Source organism: Amblyomma americanum, chromosome 1 (genome assembly GCF_052857255.1).
Source record: "Amblyomma americanum isolate KBUSLIRL-KWMA chromosome 1, ASM5285725v1, whole genome shotgun sequence".
NCBI lineage: Eukaryota > Metazoa > Arthropoda > Arachnida > Ixodida > Ixodidae > Amblyomma > Amblyomma americanum.
The window spans coordinates 175812448-175822538 of NC_135497.1; the positions used below are offsets into that span (position 1 = coordinate 175812448).

General features: G+C 50.0%; 1 protein-coding gene across 2 annotated transcripts; it reads right to left on the reverse strand.

Annotated features, from left to right (window-relative positions):
* Positions 1 to 629: 629 nt before the first annotated feature.
* LOC144093702 (carboxypeptidase B-like) lies at positions 630 to 7061 on the reverse strand. 2 transcript variants are annotated; one of them, XM_077627309.1, is made up of 7 exons: positions 6771 to 7061; positions 6125 to 6223; positions 4281 to 4391; positions 4131 to 4221; positions 2039 to 2241; positions 971 to 1055; positions 630 to 900 (listed from the first exon to the last, which is right to left on the reverse strand). In XM_077627309.1, the coding sequence occupies exons 1-7, from the start codon at positions 6858 to 6860 to the stop codon at positions 701 to 703; spliced, it is 879 nt and encodes a 292-aa protein (XP_077483435.1). In that variant the 5' UTR covers positions 6861 to 7061; the 3' UTR covers positions 630 to 700. The 2 variants fall into 2 exon arrangements, with proteins under 2 accessions (XP_077483435.1, XP_077483441.1); XM_077627315.1 differs by lacking the exons at positions 4131 to 4221; positions 4281 to 4391 and having other exon boundaries at positions 971 to 1086.
* Between the last annotated feature and the right edge of the window lie 3030 nt (positions 7062 to 10091).

Consider the following 10091-nt stretch of genomic DNA (forward strand, 5'->3'; position numbering starts at 1 on the left):
TGATTTCCCCGTACTAGCATTAACTTTCCCTAGTAGCAGAGCGAAGCGCCACCTGGAGGGTGGCTGCCACGGGGAGATCCCGGAGGGTGGCTAGCAGCTTAACACGCCACCTGCCAGCCGTGAATAGCGGCGCTCAAAATTCGGATTACCGGCTATCGTATTCGTCTGCCATTTTTTTTTAAGCGTAGCTGCAGAGGTTGGCAGTCCCGTTTTTAGAGCGCACTTGACGTTTAGGTGTCGGCATGTTTGGCAGCGTGTAGTTTGCAGTGAAGTGTGCATACGAGGAAAGTTGTTTGGGCGAGTTGGTTAAGGTATTCCATGACCACAGCGCGACGAACGGGTCACAGAAGAAAGGAACACGCAGGGACTCAACACAGCGCTGCGTTGTGTCCTTGCGTGTTCCTTCTCTGTCCCGTTCGTCGCGCTTTATTGTCATGGAGTGTGCATACGGCGCGATTTATTTTGACATAACTGAAGGAGAACCGGAGTATATAGAGAAAAACGCTCGATCATGCCAGTCGGACCTTCACAAAGGTGGTGACCTTCAAAAAGGTTCATGTGTATATGGACGCGAGTCGTCCAATCCACTTCGAACGAAAAATGAAACATCGTGGGCGCTTGTACGCGAGCAAGTCTGTCTTTATTGCGTAATGCGTGTTGCGAAAAATAAATAGGCTTTCATCGTCGTCTCGGCCAAGGTTCATGCTCCCTCGGCCGCCTTGCTGGCGATTTCCAGCAGGAGGGCCCTGATGGCCGCCCAGGTCTCCTCGCCGGTGGGCACGATCTGATCGCGCGGCAGGGTGAAGCCGTGGCGGCCGGTGTCACGGAGCTCGACCGTGTACGCGTACGGGATCTGCGCCTCGCCAAGGGCCCAGTCGTCTGATCCTCCCGAGGCGACATCTGCAACAGTGGAGCGACGATAGGTCGCACGCGCCCCGCCCTTACCCCGCGGCGCAGGCACATGTCTTACACAGGAGGCTCGTCGATGTTCCCACGTTGTACTTGGTACCGTGGACTTTCTCTAGGGCAGCCGTCGCGACTCTCGCAGCGCGGGCCTGCGTTCGAGGACGCTTGTCACTGCATGGTCTGACGCATTGCAAAGGCTATAATCACGCGGTTACACTGAGGGCATTAAAAAGCGCGGAAGGGCTTGCGATCACGGGGTCCTGGCGTCGCGCGCTTCGTTATTACCGCATCTTCGTTATTAGCAAGCCGCTGTAGTTATGCTATTGTCGACTCCGAGCCAGTCACGAATGGGCTCATGAACAGCTCTGTGAATCCGGTCCCAGGTGCTCGCATCTCCTGATATATTTCACAGCGAAAAGCTGTTGCAGGGAGCTCATCCGCGATGGCCTACAGTAAGCAGCTCAACAGGTGGCATGACGTCAGAGTCAAGCGCGGCTAAGTCAGGGCCAAGGTGCAGCAGGTGGTAGTGTTCATTGGAAAAGTAAATGTTGCGATAATAAGGATAAATGGCAAGAAAAAGAATCAGGCGGGAAAAAGAAAAAAAAACTGACGAAAAGCGTGCTGCACAGTTTTTCGCTGCAAATTTCGTGTTCAGCACTAGCATAGCGTTGCTTAGCCGTTGAATTGCTTTTCAGGCATGTAGTTCATCGCAAGGCATCATGCAGTTAAAAATCGGACATTTTACAAAGCAGTCTGTTTTGTTGCCTTGTGCGTTCTTCATACCCGTAGCGCCATGGTTGCAATTAGTATAGTGGCCTTTATTAGTGAGTAATAGCAATCCTATATATATATAAGATTGCTATTACCCTCCCTCTTATTCTTGTTTGAAACAAAGTGGTCCTTTAGTATACCGCAGAAATATGAATAATAGACGCCAAAAAGGACACCAAAATACAACAAAGGGGCCCTGCCTATAAGGGACAGACGAGCGACAATTCCCGCTGTGTATACGTAGCTGCAAGTGACCGTACATGTGCAAGAGCTGCGATGATAATTATTACTGCAGCGCGTTCGGGCGTTATCGCCCTCATCACCTGAACACAGAGACGTGAGCACGAAGGCGAACACTCACGAGCTCGAGGTAGTTGGCCGGCTTGAGCGCCGTGTAACCCCACGGCGTGAGCCAGAGTTGTGAGTAGGAATGGAAGGTAATGTAGGCCATGATCTCGCGGCGCCGGGCGTAGATGAAGTTTGCAATGGCCTTGGTTTCCGGCTCCGAGAAGGCCTTGTTCCCGGCAAAGACCTCCGAGCACGCCTTGCTGCTGGAACCGCCCGCTGCGCACAACAGACGTATGCGCTACGTCATACCGGAAGCGGCCCGTCTTTGTAACGACTTTCAGGCGCATCACATGGTATGAGGCGATATCGAGGCAACCGACGCACCCTCGACTCGACCAGGCCGATGAATCGACTGTTATGGTGGAGCTAGAGACAGCGTTATAAAGTGCTGTGGTAGCAACTGGTGAAAAAAGAGAGGGGTGTCGAGCAGTATTTCTTTTGTAATATTAACGAAGAACTCAAAACTGTTGAGGTGCTTCAGCTAGTTCACTCAAGCTTAACGTGGTCGCCTTAAGATTGTTTCATACTAATAGCTACGTAACGAATTAGTTCACGAAAGATGCCATTTTCATTTAGGACGTATAGTGCTCGAAAATAAATGCGCATGCCTCTTGTATGGACCTGTCGTTCGTACGCTTTCTGTTTAACAGTGGTGTGCAGACTGTTTTTTAAGCATTTTTCAATGCAGCAGAAATTTTAAATCGTGGCCTTCAGCTCAAGCCGACGGGCTTTTCTTTCGTGGATTCGCGCAGAGCTTCAGACTTGCGCACACGGACGTCCGCGAACTCTTGGGCAAGCCATATACGGGCACGGTTGGTGCAGAATGGAAATTTTAATATGTTGCTTGGCCCGAGAGGAAGCTTAAAGCAGGAGAATTACTTCCCTAATGGACACATACGCGAAAATTCTGATTCCTGTTTTTAGCCGCACCACTTGCTATATACGCACGCGTTCGACATATGCTGGTTCCGTCATTGACTACAACGAAGCACGTAGCGCGTCCCACCATAACGACTCCTCGACGCGTACTCGTCCAGCAACAGTGCGCAGTTTCGACGAGACCACATTGCTTATTTATTGTGGTTTTGTTATGGCGGTACAGACCTACCGCCCTTATTTTAGGCAGTTTTCGTAATAAGCCAGAGCGAAGGAAAATACAAATTCTCTTGTATGCATTGTGCAACTGCTGTGGGTTAGATACACACGCATGCAGTCTAAAACGGCTTTCTGGATTGACCTTTGGGTGAAATTGATCCTGCCTTGAGGCCGGAAATGACGGCTTGTGAGGTTTTAAAGCCATTGTCTAGGCATTGCCCCCAAATAGCAGGCTTAGACAGTAAGATAACGAGGGTTTTTTTTTTTTTGAAGACGCCTGTTGTTCGGGAGTTTTATTTCTAGCCTTCAATTCACTATCTTCGCTTTTCAACCACAATGTTGAAAAGTGCGTTATCAGCATTCTACGTAGCTAAAACGCTGCCCGAGGGTGTTTGAAACAGGCGTCACTAGGTCCAGCAGTGCCCGGTATGGTGGCCTGGCGCGTCACGCACCCCGCCACACCACATCACTTTCTTTGTCCGTCTTCCTAGTGATGCACCCGGTGCAGTCCACACCCCACTAATGACGCCTCTGGCTGCGAGGCTATGTTACCACCAGGTTTACCGGGACATGTTTGAAGAGCCCCAGTTACACTGTTACACTTTTGAGACAGCCCTTGTTAGAGAACCAGGAATTACTGGCTTTGAAGCGTTAAATGAAAACGGTCAAGAGCGTGAAGGAAATTCCTCACGCCAACCGTAATGATGGGGCTCTTTGCGCTTCGCAGGCATCACGTATTTGGTAAGCCTTCATATATTCCATCCTGAAGTACACGATCAGAGTGCAGTGATGGCTTTAAGGAGCGTACGTGCTCGCATAGCAAGCGCGCACTTTACTAGCCCTTCGTCTCCCCTCACCTCTCTCTTTCCCTTTTAAGCGGACTTTCAAGAGGTGATAAGCGACGAGAAAAAGATAACGGTTTCGCGCTGCGTTGTGCACATCGTGATGGTTAGCGCAGGCGCGTGGTGCCAGGTCCTTGGACATGCTTGTTTTCAGATGCCCATACTCACAGCTCCACTTGAAGCCGAAGTTTCGATTCGGGTCTGCACCGCGGCAAAGGAAGCTGGCTGTGGTGGACCTCGTCTTACGCCATAGCCGGTTCTGCAAGCAGCACAGGCCGTAAGTGGACTTGCCGGCACCGAAAGGCGGTCATGACTCACGAAGATGTGCGTGTACTCGTAGCCGTCCGGGTTGGCCACTGGCAGCCCGTACACGTCGAAGGTGTCCAGAATCTTGGTCGTTTCATTGTCATTGCTGTAGCCGCTCACCAGCTGGGTACCAGAAGGAAAACGACACGGTCTGAGCAGTTCGCGACGAACAGCCACGACAGGCCACCCTCGGCTTGGCCCAAGTCAGTTTATGGCCTCAGCATGCATGCACACTTCGGGGCTTCACCCGGTCGTCAGCGTTTTGAAAGTGCAAACGAGAGAGAGCCGGTCCCGCAGGTTTTCCCTGACCCAGCGACGGATCCGGCACACCCGTCGTTGCCTCCTTGCCTCTCTTGATCTTGGCAGAGGGACTGGTCCGAATTGTCGGTCTTGAGTGTTTTTGCACGCATTGGCTCTTAGAGAGAGCTGTACCAGCACCCTCTGGTGGTATTCTTTGCTTGTGCATGCTGCTCTTCTTGTTCCGCAGAGCAGTGCCTGGTGCCGGTCTGAGTCGATGCGCAGTGCGTGCCGCGAGCGTCACTTCAGGGCGCGCACCTTAATGCCGCAGCCAGCTTAGACAGGAGATGGCGGTGGCCGGACGTACTGCCGCCCGAAGTCAGGGAAAATCTCGGGTTCCGTCGCGTGCCTGATGCTTAGACAGCGATCCTGACCGACACTAAACGTACACCTACGTCAGAAGACCATTTCCCGATTTATTCACACCCATCGCCCGCGGAGAAGTACAGCGATCAAGGAAACATGAGGAACTATACAGAGTGATCTCCTGCGGTATTGGAAGTGTCGCAGGACGGGTTGTCAGGACCAAAGACAGCACGTAATGCCACAACTCGAGCGCTTCTCGGCATGCCGTCATCGCTTGGTCATCGCTCAAAATTTGCCTGAGGACGCCGAAAACTTTCCTGTGCAGAGGAAGTTCGCGGTGCCTGACGTTTTGCGCGAAGACACAGCCGAATGCGTACACCTATGCTTGATCACCAGAGGACGACTACGCGGGGTGTTATTGCGCATCCAGCACTGCGTCCCGCGCCCAGTAAGACCTGATCGCGCAAAGTATGAAATGCGCAGCTTTTGCCTTACCTTGTGAACGCTACACGGCAGCTGACAAGTAGCGCCTGTTTACAACTGCTCGCAAGATAAAAAAAAACAGCGGTTGTAAATGTGGTTGATTTGAACAGTATCTTGGTATAACTCAGGTGTAGCGCAGAGAGAGTTCAAAATGCATCCGGATAAAACGCGTGACTGCATGCGTTCAGCTGGAGTTTCACGGAACACTGACGTCATGTCATTCGATATTTTCTCACTCGAGTGGACGATAGAAGGGGCTTATAGTGCCGCCGTACATAGCGCAAAATATTGAACTGACGGAAGGAGCATATATGGCACATTAGCGTGCCACTGCATCGCGGGTGTTTATTCTGAATTCAGTTAAAAGGGCCAGGTTGTGGACAGCGCTGAAACTAGTTGACAGAACATGACTCCAGACGCAATTTTCGTCTCTGTGGTTCAAAACATGCTTCATTTAAGTGTTCCATTAATACTTTGTGCAATAAGAAATTTCAATTGGGGGTCATTTCTCGCTCACCTTGTACCGCAACAAGTGCGTGGGAGCAACTGTCGCTGCTTTATTTCATGACTGCGGAAGGGACCTAACCAGACTGTGGCGACCTAGGAAGACTGTGGCATCATCGGACCCTGGCTTGCAGCCACCTGGTTTTTTTGCTTCTTATCGCATCATTTGTCAAGACCTCTAGCTCGAAGGCCGCGGAACGACAGCAGTCGCAGTGATTCTAACACTTCACTGCGAAAGCAGTGGCCATCAATCTGTTCATACCAACCTCTTCGAGAATGTACATGACTGTCGCAGGGGAGATCCACTCTCTTGCATGCATGCCTCCGTCCAGCCAAACGGCCCTCTTGGCCCGTCCTGACGACAGCTGCGCAAGGAAGCGAGGTAGGTAAATACGTGAACCTGTAGAACACTTCTTCGCGCCAGTCTTCATCAAGAAGACGAACATAACACCTTCAACAGCTTCTCTCAGTAGACCGTCGTTTTGATCACTGGCCGCACACGTTTGTGTGTGACGCAAAAGACAAAACACTGGCGTTCTGGAATTCGACACGTGCTGAAGAAGCCAGATTAATGCGCAGCTCACCAACGCGGCTCTTACTGTGCTACTTGTGTCTTGGGATGTCTTTAGGGCGTCGCAGCACTGCACAGTGCGAGCTTTCACTTTATTGATGTGATACGAAAGACAGAGAAACGCACGCATCCCGGTCTTATAGTGTATAACTGTGAGCAATGCGATAGGACAGTAGCGATGAATTTCCTTTCACTTATTTTTTGCATCGCGACAACTTTGTAATCTCTGAAAAAAAAAAGAACACTTCATTCCAGAACGATTTCCGAAATTTCTGTTCCTAATATACGAAAGCGTAGCGCAGTTTTGTAGATGAGCCTTGTTCTGGCCCCTCTAGACTCACCTTGATAATCTTGAGGTCACGATTTTCAAACGACTTTCCTATGTTCATGACGTTTGCCAAGGACTTTCTCCGAAGGCTGAAAGTTTGCATGTGGTTGTAGATCTTGTGGTAGGGTAAGAAGAAAAGTGCATTTAATAAGAATCAGTCAACAAAGTCATTGCGCGATTGTTCGCAAGCCGTAAACCATTCGACGGGCAGGCAACGCTCACAAGGATGATGTACTATATATCTTGTACCATGCATCCGGAGGCCGGCTTGAATAAAAAAAAAAAAGGGAGGGGGGGGGGGGTGTTACGATAGCAACGATGCAGAGTTTTTCTGTGCAGCATGCATATATTTAACTTCATCAAACGATATTCAAAATGACATCGCACATGTACAAACTTTTGCAGCCCTCGTTATTCATACAGAACGAAAAATAGAACCACCATAAAAAAAGAAAACATCCGCGTAAAACTTGCTGCAGCACTCAGTCATTCAGTCACGGAGCAAAAGGCACGCAGAGCGAGAACTTTTCCACGAAGAAGGTATACGCTCCTGTACCACGGCTCCCTACAGACATCATCTCGTGTAGGCTCCTGAGCTAGGTTAAGGCGTCGCCGAGAGCACCCGCTAGATAAGCAGCAGTTTTACTCGTGCGCTGCTGTGACTGCCGAAGCGTTGCTTCGCGTATCAAGTCAAATGATTGGAACGCCATTGCGGATACATTCACGGACGACCACGCCTTAATTCCAACGCGCGTGGATGCGCTTACCTTGGATGCGCCACGTTGAGTCACGGTAGCCGAGCTGCCAGACGCCGACGCGTTACAGTTCGGCCTAGGGTGCCCGCGCATGCGCAGCGCAGCGCCATATAGTTCGGTCGGAGCTCTGTGCTATAGATCTATGCGGCTGTGCCAAGTTCAGCTTTCACATCACTTTTTAATTCTGAGGCAACTGTGGAATCTTGTATTATACTATAATGAGCACATCGATGGGAATCGTCTAACCTTCCGATGTGTAGCAAAATCTTGCTTATATTTAGCGGATATATTGATTTGGTGCAATCTTACGATATGAGAAAAAACTGCGTTCACAGAGCACTTCCCACTGAAAAAATGCGCTTGTCGAGAATTTCTGGATATGTGTTTCGCGCAAGCGTGGCCTCAGAAACTGAACAGCTGCACCGAGGCGTAGCTTTGTTCGTAGGGTATATATACACTGCGCTGATCGAGCGCTAGTAGGGGACGCAGACTGTACACACACGTTTGTCCTAGATAGTATACGTGCCTGAAGGAACAGTATATGTGTGTATTTCTCTCCGTTCGCGGCTAAGTGAGGATCCGAAGAGCTAGTAATTCGGCGTATGAGCCCCATCAAGGTACAAGTTGTCTTCACAAAAGAGTAAGCGCGATTGAAAACGGCTGGCATGCAGCTTAAACAGTTGTCTAAGTACGTCCCATCTCTCGATAGAGGAAGCCTCATGCTAAGCGACCCTTTCGCGCATTTAATCACGCACGTAAACCGGCAGCTGCTATAAACGCTCCAAGTCCGCATGCACGCATATATGATCCGCGCGGATGAATCCTGAGCAGCGCGAGAGTGGTACATTCGCCGCATTCCGCACAGCACGAATGCCATCTCCCATTCGTCGAACCGCACTCTACGCGGCAGCCCTTTCAAACATGTAAGATGCGTGTTTCAGCCATACGCGCCGCGGTTTTTATGGCCAAATCTCCTGCAGCTGGAGTTTTTAGATCTGGTACAGTTTCTCTCAATGCGCTGTGCTCACTGCTGCAGTGGGGAAGCTGCGACAGTTGAGCCAATATGCGCCATTGCGTTAAACCTGCTACGTGCTGCTACAAATTAGTGGCTTTTGATGAAATTGAGCCAAGGCTTCGCCAGAATACTATTCCGGCAACCAAAAATAGTGCTAAGAGGCTGAGGCTATCGCGCAACGTGCACAGCTGCTATCGCGTAATGTACACAGCCGCTATCGCGTAATGTAGACTCTGGTTCATTCTCCCGATATGTGGCGAGAAAGATGACCGACAGAATCAAGCCACGTCCCGTGTCGCGGCGAATGCGCATGTAAAGAAAAAATTGCTTTGAAGGGGCTCGAACATTGTTAAATTTTGGTCCTGCTGGATTTATCGGACTTTTGCGCAGCACGGTCATGTGTCCCATAAGCTGAATGCAAGACCGCCAGATAGGGATCGGACGCGCTCCAGCTGGTATATAGCTCAGTTACACGTACCTCATTAGCTCTCTGTAGCTGTAACAGCGCCGTCAACCCCCGAGCGTCCGATTTGTTTGTGCAACGGACCACGTTAATTCGAAACTTCACGCGTAGATAGTTGGTTCGTATAAATAGGAGTTCTAATTAAACTGAGCCAGTTGCAAAACTGGAGTGGGATTCTCCGTGGTTTAGCATCGATGACCACATACTTTGTGTCGCTGCCGGACGACTTCCGCCACACGAGCTTGAATTATATTTTGCGGTGCAAGGAAGTCCAAACAGAGCCTCTTGCGTGACGAACACTTGAATAGGAAGCAGCAAAGCGCGTGGGAAACACACGGCAACGCCGAACCCATCAGCGGAGGATAGCGGTGTTCACTGACGTAAGTACCGCGCATGCGCGATAAAACGCTTCGTCGTGAGAGGCGCGCTAGTTTTGGACTGCAGAAGAACCTGTCATGGTCTTCATGAACCTGTGCAGTTTCCAGATACTCACCTGCGCTATGCTGTGAAACGGCGATGGCATGGTCGCGCTCATGCTGCGGCATCGTAAGTTCAACGAAGCAAAGCGGCCGCGGTCATCCCGGAACGGGCGCTGTGACCCCGGTGGCCTCTTTGTTCGTTATGGATATATAGTTCTTCAATCGGAGCGGGTTTCGGAGTGCTAATGTCGCGACGTATAAGAGAGCAGTCATATGGATATTTTTAAATCTCGCGGGATTTTTTAAGTTTTTGAGAAGAAACCACGCTGAAGTTATGTTACAGAAAACAACTCAACATTCTCTGCAACTCTAAGAAAAATTTGTACCAATGTTAACAATACAAAACTGCGCTCATTCTAATTTGTTATATAATAAGTGAATTTTGGCGCATTTAAAAAATGCGCAGAGCAGGCCAAGATGGCTGCCTATACAACCATGCACTACTCAACTCTTCGTGCAGTGCGTTGTCATTTTTTAAACCATGGCATTATCGCTATAGAGCTTCTGCTACAAAACACGAGCAGGCTGCTCCAAATTGATTGAATGTTCGCATGCTACAAAGCCTGCTGCAATATTCTCTTGACCATTCCCACCACTGACACTGTAAAAAAAAAAAATCGCA